At 40.7% G+C, this 23,279-nt stretch overlaps 1 protein-coding gene across 1 annotated transcript in view; it reads left to right on the top strand.

The window, feature by feature from the left end:
* The window catches only part of ube2e2 (ubiquitin-conjugating enzyme E2E 2), a 470,591-nt gene that overhangs the window by 380,245 nt on the left and 67,067 nt on the right, over positions 1-23,279 (top strand). Inside the window, exon 4 of the mRNA XM_028818175.2 lies at positions 16,295-16,427. Coding sequence (XP_028674008.1) covers positions 16,295-16,427 — 133 coding nt within the window. The remainder of the gene's footprint in view (positions 1-16,294; positions 16,428-23,279) is intronic.

Here is a 23,279-nt window from a genome sequence, read left to right as displayed (position 1 = left end):
CAAAGGGTGACAATGACAGCCATCATTTCATGGCATATCTTATGTGCATGTGTGTATGCGGTGTAAAGAAATAATCAACAGAAACATATTTCATGAAACTTCAAATTATTTATACACAGGTTTGATTTGGTTTATTTATTGTCACATTTATAAATGTATCTTCATACTTATTCATTTATTATTTTACATTTTGTTGACCACTGAAGTCACAGTGGAACCCCAGGGAGGGCAGTTAAAGTGGAGAAACAACTGCTGTTAAGAGGTCAAACTCAGGCTGTTTCCTTGTTGGCAATGCAATCAGTAGTCTGCAATGCTAGGATTTAATATGGACAGTGTGCAGAGTTGTGTCTTGGTGTTTTTTTTTTTCAAGAAATGGCAAAATTCCCCAGTGGCAGCTGCACTCTGTTTCTTCGACGTGTGTTTTCCATGCATGATCTGAGACATTCTCCTCACTCTTGCTCCTGTGGCCTGGCCTGCACCTTATACTGTACACTGTAGGCCCCTGGCTGCAGGTTTACATGCACTATTGACTCAAGTAAATACTTCCTGAAAAATGGAGCAGTGTAACTCATCTTTGAGCTGATGTGATACATAACTCCATCTGAATTTATTTTATATAGAGCTTTTTATAGTGTGCATTATCACAATGTGTCTTATTGCTGCAAAGAAGATTATAAGAAGGTATAGTATTAAGCTGACAAGATCATAAGTGGAATAAAACTAACTCTGTAGCACGGATTGATTGTAAATGCAGTATTTATGGCTACTTTAAAGACCTTAGAAGGGACTGGATATTATAGATAGAGAATAACGCACTGTGGAATAAGAGGAATTGTTTTGTAATGAGAGAAACTAGCACAGTAAAGCACAGTAGGGTCCGGCTCTTTGCAGCCATCTCCAGTATGTCTTTCAGAGGTGAGAGCTCTTCTTCTCCAAGTCATTGGGTGTCCCAGATCTGTCCAGTCCACAGTCCAGTCAGGACTAAGTCGCCGCCAAGCAAAACACCTAGCCATACATCAGAAGGTACAACTATAAAGTTGATTGTTAATTTGTTGGTCCAAAATGCTCAGCTACAAGATATTCTTTACCATCTGTTTTTGCATTTTATTTGGTACGGACAATTCATAATCAGCACAGTAAAGCCAGTCACAATTTAGCAATGTAACTGAGCTCAGACACGCTACACCTCCCAGTAATGCTCCAGGGGTCTCTCGCATTATCAAAATGAGCCAAATACTTGGAATAATTGTGACACACATTAAGTTCAAACAACAGTCAAGTTTTCCTCCATAGAGCTTAGAGGTGCATTTTGGCATCCTTCACAGAAACCAGCGCTCTTTTGAGAGTTTGATTATCCCCCTGGCCTCAGGATGTCTCCCATTGTGTAACTTTAGAGGAAAGAGATCACACCACATCAAGATGTTTAATAAAAATGTCACTGCTGTGCATACTGCAGAATCCAGCTACATTTACTTGGTTCTTTTCAACTTTCCTTCTCAAATTCCTGCTCCTTGCCCTTTTACTAATTTAATAGTCCAGGTTCCAAGAGTGAGTTTAATTTGCTTAGGCCTAGTCCTTCAAGATGTATTCATCAGATTGACACTGTGAGTGACCTCTGCCAATGCCTTGTGGGTTATGAGTCCATATGGCAGCTCCAAGTGCGGGTCCCTCTGTCCCTAAATCTCTTGAGTTATTTTTGGATAGTTGCGTGCCAGAACTACAAGGCTTCTGATAATGAAGCTCCAAAGATCCCTAAGGTCTCCTCCACAACATAATGGTTATGATCCTAGGAGGAGCCATCCTTCTCCAAAAGCACAAATTAAGTACTAGAGGACAACTGAAATTTCAGATGTTAACTTACGCCTACAGTAAACCTGCAGTTAATGTGCCGTTATTTTATAAACAAATATTTTCAGCATGTCTGCTCAAGGGTGGCATGATGTTTAATTCTGTTGTCCAAGAGCACCAAATCAAACTTTGACCCTGTTCCAGTTGCGGTCTGCGCTGATTTTACACCTCTGGGTGTTTTGTTTTTGTTTTTTTGTTTTTTTTATGAGTAGTCCGGTTTTCTTCCCACGTTCCTTAAAACAGGTGATTCTGAATTGGGGTGCGTGCCCTGTGGCAGACTGACATCTCATCGGTTGTTCACTCCCTCCTTATTCCCAGTTCTCTCAGGGTAGACTCTGGCTGCTTTTAGACCCCAAATTGGAAAAAGTGAGTTCAGAAGGTGCCAGCAAGCATGGGACAGAAAGTGTGGAAAAATGACATCAGTGCATAAAGTCTGGTGAGAGTGGGCACAAGTGAGAATTTGTAGCTAAAGCAAAGCACCTTCGTTTACTCCTGCATTAACATGCGCCATGATTGGATGGCAGGTGCAGATGTCCTTGTGATGGAGCTTACAGACCACATTCGGAGTTGCTAATGAGTGGAAATGCAGATATGTTTCCTATCTGCATACAACAACCAAGTCAGCAGAAAGGACGATAGAGTCCTGTGGGGCAGTGGCAGCAGTCAGGTACGCCGTGGAAGGGGGGCCAGCCCTGACACCTGTGCGGCTTTAAAACGTCAGAGGAATGTGAAGTTGAGCTTCCGTACCCTTAATGAGCTTGTCACATCTGTCGCATCACGCTAAATGGCAGTGTGGCGTGTCACCTTCTATTCACTTTTTCTTGTTGGGTTATAAGTCACCAGTTTCCATTTTAAACACAGGCCAGTAGACTCAATGTGCCGTGCTGTGCAAATAAATGTGAGCCGCCACTGGAGTTGCATTTTAATGCTAAGTGTAAATGTAAATTCTATAAGGCCACAATCTATAAATGAAACACGCACTGAAAGGAGCCTTTGAGAAATCTATCGGTCATCGTGGGCCATAAGTAATGTGTTTTGAGAATTGATTAAGCTGGTTGCTTTAAAAAGATCCAAGGGCAGGATCAGGGCCACGGGCCTTGAGTTTGACACCCCAGAGATTGTACATTTTATTTTTTACCTTATTTTAATTTTGGAGTAAATTGTGTTGAGCCTTGTTGATCTTTCCTCATGATTAAGACTCTTGCCACCATATTTTATACACCAGAGCCTTTGCCAGCAGAATGGAATTGCAAGGCATATGATTTAGAAATGTAGTGTAATTAATTAATTACTTGACTCTTTTATTTAGCATCACAACAACTGTCTTCCATGCACATTATTATTCAAAGGTTAATATAAACTGAGAAGTGGGCAATTTAAAATTCTAAGGGATGTTATCAAGCTGATTCAGAGTGACCTTCAATACTGACTGGATTTTCATTTACAGGCTCAATGACTTTGTTCAGCTGCAAATAATTTTGTGCCCTTTTGTAACGGCTTTCATTTGCAGAGAAATATCACTAGAAATATTTAAATAAATTGCCCAAAGATATTATTCTTTTATTGTGTTTGAAAAGCTAAATTTCATTTGTAGTATGTAAACCAAGATTATTATATACGGCTATGTTTTCACATAAATAAAGGCTGAGGCTTTAAAGAGCGCTGAACAAGCATAAGAGGAATTTCAGTTGCATTATAACAGCGAAAAAAAAGGAAACCCCTAAGAAATTGTGAGATGACTTAATGACACCTGGGCGGCAGGACTGTGCAGCAGGTAGCGCTGATGTCTCGTCGATCCAGCGTTTTAGATTTGAATGCAGTGATTGCTGGCTGTCTGTATTCAATTTGCAGATTCTCCCTGTCATGGTGGGATTCCAGATTTTATGCAAACAGATTAAGAGGTGGCATAATTAAAGGAATACTCCACCCAAACATTATAAATTTTTTTAAATGTTACTTCTGCATGTAGTTTGGAGAAATTAAAAATTGAATATCCAAACTCAGTGGCATCAATAGGGGTATAAAATACTGGACAGTGCCAAACGATCTGAAAAGCTGTCCATGGGGGCAAAACTGGTGTCACATAATGCACATGTCCGATAGCCATTGGTATGGTCAAAGCATGCAAAATGTGTGTATTTTTTGCTAAATTATTATTCACAGTTACTTCCTATAAGCTTTGCATTAAATGTCAACAAGAAAGACGTCATTCCCATAATGCTGTGTGTTTGAATGAATGGTAGGTTTCCTAACCAATGATCGAGGGGGAGAAGCAGATCTTCAATTCTAACGCACAGCACTGTGGGAATGACCTCTTCGTTGTTGACATTTAATGCAAAGATTTCAGGAAGTAATCCTTAATAATATTTTAGCAAAAAATACACACATTTTGTATATTTCAATCATACAAATGGATGCTGGAACTGTGGATTATGTGACATGAGTTACGTGAGATTTTTTATTCTTTTTTCATTGATTTTTTTTTCACTTCATTTGGTGCTGATCCCCAATCGAGATCAGTGAGTTTGAATACTCAATATTTAATTTCTCCACAAAAACATGGGATTAAACATTTTTTTCAGCCTCTACTACAACCTACATGAGATAATAATAATTCATTACATTTATATAGCGCTTTTCTCAGTACTCAAAGCGCTATCCACACAGGGAGGAGCCGGGAAGCAAACCCACAATCTTCCACAGTCTCCTTACTGCAAAGCAGCAGCACTACCACTGCGCCACCTGTGAGGACAAGTAGTATCTGACAAAATATATGACATTTGGGTGGAATATTCTTTAAAAGTTTTTAAAATTTTGAAAGGAATTCATAGAGTGGATCCAGGCTCTTACTTTATAATGAGATCAACAAGAACACAAGGACACAGACCTCAGTATGTGCGTCTTGGGAACTGCACGTCTGACATTGTGGTCAGCAACACAGGAGCGCCACAGGGGACTGTACTTTCTCCGGTCCTGTTCAGCCTATATACATCGGACTTCCAATACAACTCGGAGTCCTGCCATGTGCAAAAGTTCGCTGATGACACTGCTATCGTGGGCTGCATCAGGAATGGGCTGGAGGAGGAGTATAGGGACCTAATCAATGACTTTGTTAAATGGTGCGACTCAAACCACCTACACCTGAACACCAGCAAAACCAAAGAGCTGGTGGTGGATTTTATGAGGCCCAGACCCCTCATAGACCCAGTGATCATCAAAGGTGACTGTGTGCAGATGGTGCAGACCTATAAATATTTGGGAGTGCAGCTGGATGATAAATTAGACTGGAATGCCAATACTGATGCGCTGTGCAAGAAAGGACAGAGCCGGCTATACTACCTTAGAAGGCTGGCGTCCTTCAACATCTGCAATAAGATGCTGCAGATGTTCTATCAGACAGTTGTGGCGAGCGCCCTATTCTACGCAGTGGTGTGCTGGGGTGGCAGCATTAAGAGGAAAGACGCCTCACGCCTGGACAAACTGGTGAGGAAGGCAGGCTCTATTGTTGGCATGGAGCTGGACAGTTTAACATCTATGGCAGAGCGAAGGGCGCTCAGCAGGCTCCTATCAATTATGGAGAATCCACTGCATCCACTAAATAGTATCATCTCCAGACAGAAGAGCAGCTTCAGCAACAGACTGCTGTCACTGTCCTGCTCCACTGACAGATTGAGGAGATCGTTCCTCCCCCAAACTATGCGACTCTTTAATTCCATCCAGGGGGGTAAACGTTAACATTTAACATTATACATAGTTATTGTCTGGTTTTCACCTGCATTATTATCATTCTTTAATTTAATATTATTTATTGTATCAGTATGCTGCTGCTGAAGAATGTGAATTTCCCATTGGGATTAATAAAGTATCTATCTATCTATCTATCTATCTATCTATCTATCTATCTATCTATCTATCTATCTATCTATCTATCTATCTATCTATCTATCTATCTATCTATCTATCTATCTATCTATCTATCTATCTATCACAGTTGAAAACGTGTTTTGCACAATTTCACGTAAACATTAGGAAGTTTTTCTTCACACAGAGAACCACAGACACTTGGAATAAGCTACTAAGTAGTGCGGTAGACTTTAGAGGACTTTAGAGACTTTCAAAACTCGACCTGATGTTATTTTAGAAGAATTGAGTGGATAGGACTGGTGAGCTTTGCTGGTCAAAATGGCCTGTTCTTTTACACATTTGTTTAATGTTCTGATTTCATCCCACATCCCAAATGCATGCAGATTGCTTAGGTTTCTAATTCTCTATTGTAAGAAAGTGATGTTGCGATGCCCATCAGTAGATAAGCACTTTGTGTTGGTTTTGTCCCTGCTCTTTGGCAGGTGTTTGCAGGAAAGGCTACATGTCCTCAAGACCCTGAAACGCTTTAAGCTGGTTTTAGAATGTAATGTGATGTTCTGTTTGTGTACACAAATATCTGCCAACACAATTTTAAATGTGTAGAATACAACCTTTGCTATTAAAGTTTTCCCCTTTGAATTTCACAAGAGAATGAAATGTCATCATAAAGCTGAAATGTGCTGTTTATTCTTATGTAGAACTCTGCTCATTTCACTCCACTGCACTTTCTGTCTCGTTATGCTTTTCGAGCCAATGGTGGCCACCTACTGATCTGGACGCTGTCTTCCCTGTGACAGTCTCCTAGAGCTCCTGGGAAAAGAGATGTAATCCTTCTAGCACGTGTTGAGTCCGCTCCTGGGTTGTTTTTTTGGTAGACCACGCCTGGTACATCTGCTGCAAGAGACAACCCAAGCCAAATCAACTGGATCTTCTCAATCCAGAGCAGTGGCAGTCCTTCTCCAGGGTCTTCTGAGCTCCCCAAGCAAACTTATTGATAAATCGTATTTTATTTTTAAGATGGTTGTACTTAGGCATGGTAATGAGAAGCTGGCAGCATCAGAAGCCCACCCTGAATGACTGAGTCTGTTACAGGGCACTTTCCCATGGGACAGGCCCATTTACAGTTACCAGTAAATTTATCTTGCAGATCCTTGATCCATGGTTCTTAGTGAATGGACATTCAGATGCAAGGAGAACATGCAAATTGCATGCAAACAGTGCCTGCACTGAGATTTGAACCAATGGCTGTGGTAGCGTGAGGTAGCAATCCAATGGACCACTGTGGCGCTCTTCCCTATGTATAAACAGGACTTGAATTTTTGTGCAGATTTCATAATATTTGACATCCAGCCAAGCGTGTTTCCACGCCACATGTATTGACTCTGGCAAACGCTTTTCGTTTTCTCCTTAATTATGCTAGCCAGAGATACGAGGCAGCACAACTGCACAGCTTGTCTCAGTGATCAACAGCGAATTGTGGAGAATCCACTGGGGTGCAATTTTCAATCATACAGACTTTCTTTTAGTACTTCAGTTTCAATTTTTAATTTCATCACTGTAATGTGAAGAGTAAACATGATTTAAAAAATGAAGATCAAAAGCCACTGCTGTAAATGAACAATATGGCCTTTGGGGTGACATCTCATATTTTACAGCAGTCGAAAATGATATGTGGCCCTCGCACAATCATTACCACTTACTCACTCTAGCACAGGTAACTTCAAATTCATGTCTTTAGGATGGGAGAGGAAGCCAGTGCACCGGGAGCAAGTGCTTGTGTGGACACTGGCCATGAACTGTAGGCCGAGGATGGATGGATGGATGGATGGATGGATGGATGGATGGATAGATAGATACTTTATTAATCCCAAGGGGAAATTCACATACTCTAGCAGCAGCATACTGATACAAAAAAACAATATTAAAGAGTAATAAAAATGCAGGTAAAAACAGACAATAACTTTGAATAATGTTAATGTTTACCCCCCCCCAGGGTGGAACTGAAGAGTCGCATAGTTTGGGGGAGGAACGATCTCCTCAGTCTGTCAGTGGAGCAGGACAGTGACAACAGTCTGTCGCTGAAGCTGCTCCTCTGTCTGGAGATGATACTGTTCAGTGGATACAGTGGATTCGCCATGATTGACAGGAGCCTGCTCAGCGTCCGTCACTCCACCGCAAATGTCAAACTGTCCAGCTCCGTGCCTACAATAGATCCTGCCTTTATCACCAGTTTGTCCAGGTGTGAGGCATCCCCCTTCTTAATGCTGCCTCCCCAGCACACCACCGCGTAGAAGAGGGCGCTCGCCACAACCGTCTGATAGAACATCTGCAGCATCTTATTGCAGATGATGAAGGATGTCAGCCTTCTAAGGAAGTATAGTCAGCTCTGTCCTTTCTTACACAGAGCATCAGTATTGGCAGTCCAGTCTAATTTATCATCCAGCTGCACTCCCAGGTATTTATAGGTCTGCACCCTCTGCACACAGTCGCCTCTGATGATCACGGGGTCCATGAGGGGCCTGGGCCTCCTAAAATCCACCACCAGCTCCTTGGTTTTGCTGGTGTTGAACCCAAGTCCCTGCAGTGCGTTAAAATGTCATCCTCTTTAAAGCTGTTTTCAAGAGAGAACTACAAGGCACCCAATATAGACATGCTTTTAATACTACTAATAATAATAATTCTTTACATTTATATAGGGCTTCTCTCTTTACTCAAAGTGATTAATTAACAGAGACAAATTTGACTTGGATTGTCTGTGCCTGTGTGCGCACACATGCGGGTCGCGGGTTTAAAGGCTTCCTTTCAGATTACAGTGTGAAGGGGCGCTTGGTAATCAGAAGGGGCTCTGAGAGGTGTTTGTTTGGACTAGAGGAAAGGACTATGAGGGCGTATAAAACAGGAAGGGACGTTGGGGTTGTCTTTGCATTTGGTTTTTTGCTAGTGTAGGGTGCCCCCCAGTACTACTGAGCAGCCTCAATAAGGGGCTACACTTATTCTTGATTATCCCCTAGAGCGTGCAGAAGAGGCGATAATGTGGTGAGCCAGGATGTTGATTTTTTTTGTTTCTTCTGATAAAAGGGAGAAAAGGAGTAGGAGTGTTGATATGTTTGTTTTTTGATTTAGAAGGAGCTTGGAGGCCCTTTGAGTAGCCTGAAGAATGTTGAAGGGAAAAGAGCGGGTGATTCTGGAATTTTTTTTTTCTTCATATTAATTCATACAATGTAAACAATAATTTGATGGACATGTCTGTGTGACTTTTGCACTTTCTTCCAACTTTTTTGAAACTTTGATATTTATTGCTATCACCTGTTTTTAGTAAAGAACTGCCCCCTAGTTAGACCACTGTGAGGTATGTGGTGAGTACGGGGTGTCACAGTGAAAATATGATCAAATCTATCCCAATAACCTCTTTCATATTCTAAGCAAAAAATAGGCTTAGTTCAAAAAACACAATTTTCCATTCAGGGAAGAATCTCAACGGTCACGGCCAGCGATTAGCAATGTCTCCATTATTCAAACCAAGCAGGTATTTGAAAATGAACAACAACTTTATCTATAGCACATTCATCTACAAAACTTGTAGTTCAGAGTGCTTTATTTACAGAAAGTTAAAAAAGATGGCAAAGAAAAATAAAGAAAAACATACAAACTAAATGCAAAGTTACATACTATAGATAAACAAGTAAGCCATAGAAAATGGTAGAGTCCTTAAGTATGGACTAAATTGGTAAACTCATTTTTTAAGTCTCTTATAATTAAAATGATGAGTCTCATGATATCGTTAGATGATCAGAGACGACAGGAAAAGAAAAACTCCTGCTGGCGAAAATAAACCTGCAGGTCAAAGTGACCACGCAGCCCCACTGGGGATTCTGTCAAGCTCAAACGAATTAACGTAGTTCATTACTGTTTAGGCGTGCTGTCCTAAAAGAATAGAAACAGTGGGCCTCATTACAAGTTGAAGTGTCCACTTTACTTCCAAAATCACAGGCAGCTGCAGAGTACTTTGATTAGGTGACAGTGGCGCTACACGCCATCGCAGAAGATCAGAAAAGAAAACGGAGAAAACGGTTTACTAACGTCTGCAAATCTATAAAGTACATGCTATTGCAATGCATGCCAAAACCTATTAGAACTTATGCAAAAAAGCAACTGAAAAAGTCTTATTGAAAAAGTGGGGTTTCAGGAGTCTTATAAAATATCCCACATTATGTTAGCCTGTCATTTTCAGTGCATAACAGCAAAAGACTGCCTCGGCACTTCCTTTATGCTTAGCTTTTGGAATAATAAGCAGAAAACGATTGGAAGATCTAGGAATATAAGCGGATGGGCACTCCAAAACACAAGGAGAGCTTTATATGCCATTAATAGTATTTTAAAATCAGTTCTAAAGGACGCAGGTAACCAATGTCACTGAGATGTTCTCAGACTTTCTTTTACTGCTTAAGATTCTGCTGCTGCCTTCTGAACTAACTGTAGTCAATTTGTGTCTTTCCTAAGCATGAATGAATATTTCAGTATCCTGAGGTGTTATAATGAGCAATGTTCCTTAAATAAAATCTATAAAATGTATTCACCTCTTGGAAGTTTTCACATTTTATTATTATAAAGAATGAAATCCTAGTGGATTCATTTGGTTTATTTGACTTGATCAACAGAAAACAGTCTCTTTAATGTCAAAGTAAAAACTAATTCATGCAAAGAGGTCTCATTTAATTACAAATATCAACCGCATACTAATTGAATCGCCCTCTTGAAGTACGTATTTAGTAGATGCACATTTGGCAGCCATGACAGCCTTGCATCTGTGTGCACAGGCTTCTCTCCATCAGCTTTGCACATTTTTCTGTTCATCATTGTCAAAAAATTCAAACTAAATCCACTGTGACTCAACATGGTAACACAATAACATATGAACATTTTGAAAGGGGTGACTGCTTTTTATAGGCACTGCAGTTAATAATATGTGATTTGAAGTTTAGATTAAATCCAAATGCAAATAGAAACATGTGCATTCCAGGTTAATAGTTATGATGTTAAAAACAGAAAAGATGACTCTCTTAGTGAAAACATTCAGAAGAAACACAAAAAACAAAGAGAAAATTACTTAAAATATATTCATAAAACCTTAACACTTTTCAAATATAGTGTTTCTAGGTCTTAAAAAATGCATTATGTTAAATCATCAAAACATAACATAAACTGATCAGAAAAAAGCACAGCAAAGCATGATTTAGTTAACATATAACACACAAAATATATGTGTGTGTGTGTGTGTATATATATAGATATATATATATAGAGAGAGAACATCGCAACGCCGTTAGAAGGAAGGACTCTCGATCATAGATTTATACGGATACAAAATCAACAGGACATACGTTTAACAAAGTACAAGTAAGATTTAAGGCCAGTACTAAAAGTGCCAGAGAACTGGCTGAATCTTGGCTATCAGACAAAAACGCCATTAACAGACATTTGGACATAAACCCAGCATATGCAAACTTAAGAACATGTTCATAAAAAATAAAATGTTACGTCCTGTACCCCCAATGAATTGTGCTATATATTGCCTTTGATTCTTGTAAGTCTAAGCATTATCCTGTGATGAAGGCTCTTGGTAGGGGCTGAAAGCTCAAGAATAAAAACTACTTTATGATACGTGATCCATTTTCTCCCTTTGTGGATCTCCAGCTGCTAATATGCAAACTGTATCACAGACCTTCGCTTCCATATATATATATATATATATATATATATATATATATATATATATATATATATATATATATATATATATATATATATAGTGGAAGTTCAGCCCCCTAACACAGACAGACAGACACCAAATGTCCAAAACACACGCGTTTAATATTTCTTTTCTATACACAGCACCTCACAATGTTCAAATCAGACAAACACTCAGTCCCTTCTTTCTCCTTCTTCTATTGTTCTGCTGCCTTCACTCCTCCACACACAAGCTCCGTCCTCTTCCACCCGACTCCGGCTCGACTAATGGAGTGAGGCGGCCCCTTTTATAATACCCCAGATGTGCTCCAGGTGCTTCGTGATGATCTTCCGGCAGCACTTCCTGGTGTGGCAGAAGTGCTGCAATCCAGAACTCCATAATCTGCTGGGCACCCCCTGGAAGTGGCCAAGGGCCCCAGGGTTAAGCTTCTAAGCTCTGATCCCGTGGCGCCAATGCAGACTAGGGTGATTGCCCTCTCGTGGTCCAGGGGAGGTATTGTCTCTCTCCCAGTTCTTCCAGGCGTCCCAGCCACAATATATATATATATATATATATATATATATATATATATATATATATATATATATATATATATATATATATATCAGAAAATGTCTGTAGCACAGTGTGAGAAAATATAAAGAACTTCACTAATCATATAAAAGACAACATGCGAAAAAATGAAAACGCATAAATTGTTGTCCTAAGGACAGTTGTTGGACAATTTTTCCTTTTCTAGCAGGCTTCCTATCCTTGCTTGTTCTAATTAGAATAAATGTTGGCAATTATTTTTCATTTCTTTTGAGTTATATGTATTTTACGTAATTTGTTTTGGTTGGCCCTGCATTGGGCTGGCGCCCTGCCCGGGATTTGTTCCTGCCTTGCGCCCTGTGTTGGCTGGGATTGGCTCCAGCAGACCACCATGTCCCTGTGTTAGGATATGGCGGGTTGGACGATAACCGACTGTTTTGGTTGGTCCAACACTTGTACTGAGGACAATAATTTATGAGTTTTCTTAATTTCGCATATTGTCTTTTATATAGTTATTTAGCTTCTTTATATTTTCTCACCTTGTCCTACAGACATACTTATATATGTAAATATTTACATACAGTATAAATATATATACAGTATATATATAAAATCATATAAAATTCTTTTCGTGTTTGAAACAGAAATTAAATATGACCACAGAACATATTATAATACACTTTTTTAAATTTCAGATACCCACAATGCCACCAAAAAAACAATTTATTGGGGAACCGTCAACATCGACAAAAAGAGTCGGGTTACACAGAGAAAGTGAGACAGAAGCAGATCGAGAGAGAAGGCTCGCTGATCAATGTATACGACAATCACAATTGAGGGCCTCACAAACACCTGAACAACATGCTGAACCGAATCGAATTCGACGGATTTTATAAATACTGCATTTTATTTTTTTCCCTTGCACTAAGTGAGCGAAGCCACTGGGTAATCAGCTAGTATATATATATAATATAGTGACCTGTATCTGTGCCACAGAGCCCCAAACCCCAGTTGCAACCACACAGACACAAGTCCCAGGTTCAAATGCAAGGTTTTATCTTCACCAGTTGCACAAGCACAATACCATACAACACAATTCTCTTCTTTTCATGCCTTTTCTTCTTCCTGCACTCCTTCCAGACAAGTTTTGTCCGTCCTCCACACCCCATTCCTATTCACCAGGGTGAGTAATAGTGACACATTTTACCTAAGACGCGGGAGTACTTCCGGTTCTAGGACAAAGTTTGTTGGAATTACTTTCAGGTCAGATGGAAATCCTATGAAGTAGGGATTGAGCTCCCTATAGTGCCCCCCGGTGGAACCCCAACAGGGCTGCACACCAGAACTCCCAATTCCCAGCATTCCCTTTGGATATCCAAATGGGCACCGCAGTCCAGGGATGCTGCCATGTAGCATACTGGGGGAGAAAGTTAACCAAATCCAAGGACTCTCCCAGTCCTTCCATTGTAGTGGCCTCCCAGTCAGGTAAAGGTCCCTTTTGTATTCAGCTGGGATGCCATACGTAACGATTATTTATATATATATATATATATATATATATATATATATATATATTGTGAAGGATTGCCGGCTTTCTACTCCGGCCCTCACCCCCAGGCCGCCAGGAGGAGCTCTCCCGACAGCATGAACGTGCCCCGAATTCCAGCAGGGCATCATGGACTCTGTAGTTTATATGCACAGCCCTGCTGGATACCATGGGGGCCTCCAGGAGTCACTGTAGGGAGGTGGTCGGACTCTTATGTGCCCTATAACCCGGAGGTGCGTCATGATCACATGACAGGAAGAAACGACGTGCCTCCGGGGTGAAGAAGAGTTTTTTATATGACCCGGAAGTGTTCCTAGTCACGTGGACAGAGAGGACGAAACACTTCCGGATCAGGACTATAAAAGGACTATGGGAAATCCCAGATGTCGAGCTGAGCTGGGAGGAAGGGTGGCAAAGTGTCTGGGAGTGTGGAGGATTATTGTTATTATTATTATTGAGTATTGTGGAGAGGAGGGTGCTTTGTGCACTGTATTGTCCAAATAAATGTAATTATTGGACTTTTACCTGGTGTCTGGAGTCGAGTCTGAGGGTTCAAGGGGTCACAGAGACCTCAAACTATCACAATATATATATGTATATATATCTATATATATATATATATCTTAAAATAGTTTTTTATTCAACAACCTGCCAGTTGTCATTATCAGAGGAAAATGATTAGAAATACAGGAATCAAAGGCCATGTATAGCAAATGGGGGGTTTTAAGGGTGTATGGATTAATAAGGTGGGGTTCAGAGGGTGTTGGTCATAAAATGTGTGTTATTATTTGAGTGTTCTTCTTTTTAAGCCTGCATATTCTGACTTCAAGTGCAAGTGTCTGTTGATGGCATTCTCATTTGATAGCCTCGATTCAGACAGCTCTCTGGCCCTCTTCGTATTCACAAAGTGGTCTCTAATCTATGGCCATACCAATTCAAGTGGACATAAGTTTAACTGGGACACTGTGCAAATAAGACAGGAAACAGGGCGCCAGTCTGGCACCAAGGCCCATTCGGTCACCCTCACACAGACCCAATCTGGAATCGCCACATAACCTAACGTACGTCTTTGGTGATGTGGATGAAAAGCTAACGTACAGGAGGAGAGCCAACACAGGCAAAGGGAAACCATGCAGACTTCACACAGACACCGAACAATTGAAGGATTCAAAGCCAGGATGCCGAATGCTTGAGTCAGTTCTTCATATATCCTCAAGCTTCATGGCTCTGGTGAAAGTTACCTGCAACTTCTTAAAGAGCGGTTTATTTCTGCGTTGAGTAAATATCAGCTCTTCGAATTTCATGCTTCATTTACAGTTGAGTACTCTTATTGCATTTAGCCTCTGAAGTTTACCGCTAATTTCAGCTGTGGACTGCGAAGTGACCCAGTTTGCTCCATAATTTTATGTAATTTGCTTCAGATTCACGGTAATCTGCAAATGATACAGTTAAGCAAGCAGCTGAACAACAACTATGTGTCCAATGCACACGCTGACCGTGGTTTTATTTAATAAATCCTCCCTAGGAATGCTAATGATTCTTTCAGTAATTTTCATTGAGTAATTGATAGTCAGCGCTGAGCGCCTATCTTGATGGTAAAATCAAGTAATTAAAAACTGCGTTCATTTCCTTCTCGTTTTTTTTAAGCTTCCATTGAATGAGGTGCCAATTCTGATACTTGAAATTGAGCTGGAAAATCAAGGAGGTGCAAGGGGGGCGTTAAAGGCAGTTTAGAGAACACGACCTTCCGGTCCCGGGCCTCTTGTCACCCCTCATAAAATGATGTTGAGGGATAGGGAGCTATTTGAGTTCAGCAGACATTTTGTTTTAAAAATGACTTTTGTATTGTGAATATTTGAAATCTGTTTTAATGGAAACAGATTCTTGGGTCTATCTTTTAATATTGTATTTTGTGCTGACTAATTTGAATTGATCGTCCTGCCTTCAATTGATTACAGTGCTCTTAATTGGTACTACTCAGTCATGAATAGGTGTTTTTTGTTGCCGAATAAGATTAGCAGTTCTGTCCTGCTTCACACTCATAGAATCAACTGAACATGCCCAGCAGGCTGCCAGCCCTAAGGTGCCCTAAGGTGCGAGTGTGTTATAAGCTTATAGCGCAGGACGCGGTAATGTAAACTGCCGGCCAACGCACTGCACAGATGACTGAACAGCTGCTCAGTGAAAGAACTCGGCTCTGGTATCAAGTAACTGCGCTGCGCCTCCTCCATATCATTTGGCTGTAGCGTTTGTGTTTTCTTTTTTTTCTTTTCCCCCATCAGTGTATAAACAGGTAATGAGACATTGTTCCTCTGCCAACAGCAAGAAAGCCAGAGGCTCTGCTTTTCACACTGTCTTGATTTCTGAATGAACAAAAATAACCGAGGAGACTAACATAGCAAGTGCTACTAGGAGTAAGTGAAGCCGGTGAGATCAACTTGTTGATAAGGCAGATGTACGTCCATCAGTTATTGATCCCTTCCAGATTATAATCATTGAGGTGCTGAGGCTTAATTAGTTCATTTTGCCTTTGTAGAGTTTGGCTGAGAAAGGCAGAAAAGCACAGCTTGTTTCAAAAGATTAAAGAAGTGTTAAAGCAAGTCGGGCCTGTTGTCACAATTAAGGATGACTGGCATGCCGTCGTATTTTTCTATTCCACAGTCCAGTTGTATTAAGCATATTAAGCATTGCTGCTGGTTTTCTCTCCCTTGACTGTCTGTACACATTTTTATGTGACTTTTGTTCTGCTTTTCCAGTGCTGGACCTAAAGGAGATAACATCTATGAATGGAGGTCAACAATCTTGGGCCCCCCTGGCTCCGTGTATGAAGGAGGTGTCTTCTTTTTAGACATTGCATTTTCTCCTGACTACCCTTTCAAACCACCAAAGGCAAGTACCTTAAAATGATTTTATTTCTGCCATCAATGTCAGCTGAAGAGCAAATCCAGTGTTTTGATTTTAGTCATTTCTTGTTAAGTTGCATGTAAATCTTGGAGCTTCAGTTTACTGTGCCAAGTGTTCACCATTTGTAATATTTTCAATAGATACATCCTTGTAGTATCACTTTCTCCTTTCATTAAAATGAATATTTTATGTAAAGTAATGTGAACTATTTTATTTTGCTTGCTAGAGGTTAGTAAACAGATTTAAAGTGAAGGCATTCAAGGCGATTTCAAATCCACCGAGTGTTAACAAAAAAGGAATCGGCTCAGAGAGTGAAAACGAAGAGAAGAAAATTAAACTGATTTTTGACGCCAGCTCTCTTGATCGGTCTGACAAGGAATTTATCTGCAGATACCAAAAGAACACAGATGCTATCTTGGCTGTCTTTAGTGAATTAACATCTGATTGACAACCATTTGTGTTTTCTTTCTGTCCCAGGATTAGGGAAGTTGTTGTGCTGATTGCGTTTTTTAGCAGGCTGCTCTTTTTAAATCGCCCTGGTTGCAGTTGCTTTGCAATTCACAGCCTGCGCTCAGTAGATCTTTTCAGATTACTGCCTGCTCTGCTACAAAGTGTATTAACATCCCCTTAACGGCGAAAGCATTACGGATATTATGGTGGAATTCTTTCCAGGTGGCTGCTTTCTCCAGTGCGATTACTGCTATTGACACAACTTGCTGTATGTAGCAAGCTACTGTATTGTTCAGGAGTGCAAAATGCCAAGTGATGCATGGCGAAGAGCGCCGGCAACATTCTGAACCAGTTACACTTTAAACTGATACTGTAGCTTTGCACTGAATGTCATATTTATGAAGAATTACGTTGTCTGAGTGAAGTTTAATTCTGCTATTCCAGTAAATTAAATTGGATAATTGTACAATTTCCAATTGTCAGTACATTAAAAAAAATCTCAGGTCGACTTATTCCAGTTTAGGGTGGCGGTGAGCCAAAGTCCTTCCCTGCCACACTGGGTGCAAAATTAGAATGAACCCTGCAGAGGATGCCAGCCCATCAAAGTGTACTGCCACGGGACAAAAACTGTCAGGGAGAAGTGAGCCAAATGTATCTAAAGATGAATTGAGATTCAGGAGAGAGGCAGGTTCTGGTTGTGTGCTGACGCCAAAACCAAAAAAAAAGAAAACTCACAATATCCATAACTGAGAGCTTTAAACACAGCACTAGCAAATATTTTATTATATAGAATATGCACAGACTTGGACAACGAAGGATGCGTGATGTTGGCTCAAGTTTAGGGTCTTCCAAGGCTGCATTTTGTTTGGGTTGCTACATAATGGCAGCTAATCCTCAAAATGGTGACACCCCATCAACAAGACATAAAAAGCATAACAAAAAAATAAAACTGTAGGTCTTTATCAAAGTGGAAAACAAAACTGCAACCAAAAAAGCAGTGTTCACAGAGAAAAATTTCGTCCAGGAAAAATGAATAAGAAACAGTGAATCGTAACATACAGAGCCCTCTGACTTACACACTGTTATAAATGGGTTCATTATTCATTTTCTATTGTTTATTTGCTTTAGTTTATAAGGTTAAACATTCATTTTGAGGGTTCCTTATGCCCTAGATTTTTAATCTTACATTAGCTGTTTATTTAGAATGTACTTTTGTCGTTATTAATTATTGCATGCTGTTTTTGCTGCCATTTTGATTATTTACCAATCAAAACAAATCTATTTGTCACCTACAGATCATACATACGGTACACTGTGCAGTGAAATGCTTAGCGGCTCAATCTCCTATGACTGTGCCTTGAGACAAACATAAAGGGACAATAGCAATACATCACTTTATAAGTTCAAAAATCATTAATTGAATTATGTGTCATAAATAATAATAAATGAATAGTTGTCTTACCTTAAATAACTTAATGTGAGCGAGTTAAGAATAGAACATCATGTAATTCTAGACACTTGCTGATGGACTGTGAACAGAAGCTCCTCCTCAGTCTCACTGAACATCTTTAGGCAGCCATAAGTAACGTTCACCTGACCGCAGTACAGAAAAGCAGCCTTTGTTGGGATGGCTGACATCTTTGGAGGTTATTGAGTGCACATCCTGTGATGCGTTCAGTGGATTGCTGCACTCTCTGCAGAGCCTTGTGCTTCTTCTGCTAGATGTTCCCAAACCAGCGCTGTTACTTTCCATCAGAATACTTTTGATGGTGGATGTATAGAAATCTGAGAGGGCAGTCTGAAATCCCAGAGGTGCCCAAGGTGGTACAGATGTTGCCGTGCCTTCTTCACCAGGGTGTTGAAGTACTTGGACCAGGTCAGGTTCTCTGTAATGTGGGTGCCCACCCTCTCTACCCGACTATTGTTCATACTAAGGGGGTGGTAGTGCTTCTGCGGTTTCCTCCCAGAGTCGTCTTCTCTGTCCTTCCAACATTAGGGCAGACCCCGAGTTGTTAGAGTTGTGCCCACAGAGATTGGGACCTGTGCTAAAAATGTGATGGGTTTAAAGGGTCACCCATGAGTTAATTTATCTATCCGAGTTTATGGATTCTGAAAACCCTTTCTGATGCTTGATTTTGAGATCCTCTGTGCTTAGCTTCTTTTTGGTTTTGATTCTTGCCTGTGATTTTTTTTTTTTTACTGTGTTGGCTTAGACCCTTTGTGATAGATTTTACAGTTTTGACTCTTTTCTGACACTGACTATGCCTCTTCTTCCTGTATTACTGCCTGGCTATCAGTACTCGCACCCACACGGGTCTAATTTAGAAACATCAGTTAACCTTTCACAGAAGTTTAGAGGGTCAATTAATTGATGCCCTGGCCGGAGTTGTTTTTTGCATTTTTATCCAGTGCTGTAGGGCTGGCCTCTGGCCCCCTTGACCCTGACATCCTGATTAAGGAAGTTCAGTGAGAGATGAGTAGATTGATGTTACCATGTGCTCCAGCAAGACGCTAGCCAAGAGTTTTAAAAGGTACTAGCCAATACTTAAAAAACTCACAAAAGTAAAATTCACAAATTTGCTTACAATAAAATTATTAAAAATAAATCTGCATTCTGCTTTACTTAAGAATCAAGGCATAACTACCACATCATTTAAAAAAAACGTAGTTTTTAAATATATATTTGTAAACCCAGAGTTTACAAAATCTGACTTGGCAGTTTGGCCTTAAGGAGCTGATGAGTTTAAAAACAAATTGCTGAACTGTCAAAGTGTGCCAACAGTCATCACAACAGGCCTGATCAGGTAACATCATCCGTTTTTGACACTTTTCTTTAACATTAAACATGGCTGAAGCAGACAAAGCTATGCATGCCTGTTATTTATTAATGTGCCCCAGTAAGTGTTTCTCTTTTCTTGCTCACTGAATGTACTGTGTTGTCAGGAAGTCTTATCAGAGCTCGGCTACAACTGGTCCGTGCTGTGTGAATGAAGTTTATACGAGTGTATTGTTAAAAATGTACATACAAGTTCATCTTATTCTGTTCTCATTTAGTTTATACAAGAATGACTTCTGAAACACTCATCTTTATGACTAAATAGAAAATGCGTCATTATTTAACACCTCAACTGTAGTAGCAACCTTATTATAAGACTTCACTGTGAATTTTAATTCTGAAAAGCTGTGTAACTCAAGTGTCAAGATCATTTCACTGCCTCCCATTTTTTGATGCCTTGTTCTGTGTTTTATTCTCTTGAGGTTTGGTAATTTTAAGCAACTGTTCAATCATAATATTTAAATATTGTGGAAATACTACATCTTTAATTTGCAGTGCTTTAGTTAATCATAATATCATTTCTTATTCTAACATGTTGTCAAGAATTCATTTTCTCTAACAACATGATTAAATAGGACGACACTGTAATGATTAGAATTCACAGACGCGACACTGGAAGCTATTCAAGGGCTCAGGTCAGATTAGGCGACATTACTGAGAATAAGACTGTGCTCACTGACAAGGAATGACCTCCCCAGGGCGCGTCGGGTGGGTTTCCAGGCTGATGAGGAGAATGCCCTTTGAGTCATAGTGAGTGGGTTGGATGGGATAGGGGGCTTATATATAAAGAGGATCCCTGGTAACGGGTCTGAATGCCGGAGGCCTGAAGGGTTCAAGCACCGCACCCTGGTGTGTGTCTCGGTAAGGGGGGTCCATAGTGAGACTGCCGTCCAGGGCCTGAGCTGGGAAAAAGTTCCTAGAGAGTGGTGATGTTTGGTTAAAACTGAGTCACTGCAACTTCTAAAGTGAAACTTTTATTTGTAGTCCCAATACACACAATATTTTACATTATTGAATCACATAGATTTTTTTATTTAACTTATTCTTATATTATTCTCCACTTAATAAGTTCTGGCTAATTAAACATGATATCCATCCATCCATTTCCCAACCCGCTGAATCCGAACACAGGGTCACGGGGGTCTGCTGGAGCCAATCCCAACCAACACAGGGCACAAGGCAGGAACCAATCCTGGGCAGGGTGCCAACCCACCGCAGGACACACACAAACACACCAAGCACACACTAGGGCCAATTTCAAAATCACCAATCCACCTAACCTGCATGTCTTTGGACTGTGGGAGGAAACCAGAGCATCCGGAGGAAACCCACGCAGACACTGGGAGAACATGCAAACTCCATACAGGGAGGACCCGGGAAGCGAACCCAGGTCCCCAGATCTCCCAACTGCGAGGCAGCAGGGCTACGCACTGCGCCACCGTGCCACCCTTAAACATGATATAGTTTTTATTTTTGACTTACTTTAACATTTACCTTCCTTGACAGGTTAAAATGTGTGATATACAGGTGCTGGTCATAAAATTAGAATATCATGACCAATGCAAAAAAAGGATTTTTAGAAATGTTGGCCAACTGAAAGGTATGAACATGAAAAGTATGAGCATGTACAGCACTCAATATTTAGTTGGGGCTCCTTTGGCCTGGATTACTGCAGCAATGCGGCGTGGCATGGAGTCGATCAGTCTGTGGCACTGCTCAGGTGTTATGAGAGCCCATGTTGCTCTGATAGTGGCCTTCAGCTCTTCTGAATTGTTGGGTCTGGCGTATTGCATCTTCCTCTTCACAATACCCCATAGATTTTCTATGGGGTTAAGGTCAGGCGAGTTTGCTGGCCAATCAAGAACAGGGATACCATGGTCCTTAAACCAGGTACTGGTAGCTTTGGCACTGTGTGCAGGTGCCAGGTCCTGCTGGAAAATGAAATCTGCATCTCCATAAAGTTCGTCAGCAGCAGGAAGCATGAAGTGCTCTAAAACGTCCTCGTAGACGGCTGCGTTGACCTTGGACCTCAGAAAACACAATGGACCAACACCAGCAGATGACATGGCACCCCAAACCATCACTGACTGTGGAAACTTTACACTGGACCTCATGCAACGTGGATTCTGTGCCTCTCCTCTCTTCCTCCAGACTCTGGGACCTTGATTTCCAAAGGAAATGCAAAATTTACTTTCATCAGAAAGCAGCAGTCCAGTCCTTTTTGTTTTAGCCCAGGTGAGACGCTTCTGACTCTGTCTCTTGTTCAAGAGTGGCTTGACACAAGGAATGCGACAGCTGAAACCCATGTCTTGCATACGTCTGTGCGTGGTGGTTCTTGAAGCACTGACTCCAGCTGCAGTCCACTCTTTGTGAATCTCCCCCACATTTTTGAATGGGTTTTGTTTCACAATCCTCTCCAGGGTGTGGTTATCCCTATTGCTTGTATACTTTTTCTACCACATCTTGTCCTTCCCTTCACCTCTCTATTAATGTGCTTGGACACAGAGCTCTGTGAACAGCCAGCCTCTTTAGCAATGACCTTTTGTGTCTCGCCCTCCTTGTGCAAGGTGTCAATGGTCATCTTTTGGACAACTGTCAAGTCAGCAGTCTTCCCCATGATTGTGTAGCCTACAGAACTCGACTGAGAGACCATTTAAAGGCTTTTGCAGGTGTTTTGAGTTAATTAGCTGATTAGAGTGTGGCACCAGGTGTCTTCAATATTGAACCTTTTCACAATATTCTAATTTTCCGAGATACTGAATTTGGGACTTTCATTAGTTGTCAGTTATAATCATCAACATTAAAAGAAATAAACATTTGAAATACATCAGTCTGTGTGTAATGAATGAATCTAATATACAAGTTTCACTTTTTGAATGGAGTTACTGAAATAAATCAACTTTGTCATGATATTCTAATTTTATGACCAGCACCTGTACAAGGAATAGCCATAACTCACTTCAGTTATTCAACAAACAATACGGACTCAAAATGAAAAACCAGTCACCAGTAGTTCACTTTATCCCATACCTGATACAAGAACGTTCACAAATTGCCACAGTGTTTGCTCAAAAACAATGAAGGCTGCTGTTATTTTCATTTTTTTCCTGCTGGTAGTGTTGTAACACGATTCACAGAACTGAATTGGGCAGATGTGCGCTGATGCCGCGTGGATGTGTTGTGTTCGGTGTGAGTCAGGAGCAGCGGTTACTGAGGTGATCTCACCACTGATACAGTAGAGCTGTTTTAGGAGGCAAATTAGGTGAGTGAATGTGTTCAAAAAGACTTTCATCGAAACTGAGGGACAGATAGTTCAGCTGAGGGGTGCTGTCCCCTTCATGCCCCCTTCATGGTGGCAGGTCTGCTGCCATCTTTATTCTCCCCTGAATATGGAAGTGGACTTCAGATAGAAAGTGAGAGTAAAGTGGGGGAAACAGAAGAAAGCAGACCAGCTGCCTGTCATTTACAGTATATTGGGGTCCTGCACTAATGGAGGTAGGACTCTTGTTTTATTGTTTTATTTTGTTTTTTTTGTTTTATTGTGCACATGA

The sequence above is a fragment of the Erpetoichthys calabaricus genome, chromosome 13 (genome assembly GCF_900747795.2).
Source record: "Erpetoichthys calabaricus chromosome 13, fErpCal1.3, whole genome shotgun sequence".
Lineage (NCBI taxonomy): Eukaryota > Metazoa > Chordata > Cladistia > Polypteriformes > Polypteridae > Erpetoichthys > Erpetoichthys calabaricus.
This window is presented reverse-complemented; position numbering and strand designations above follow the sequence as displayed.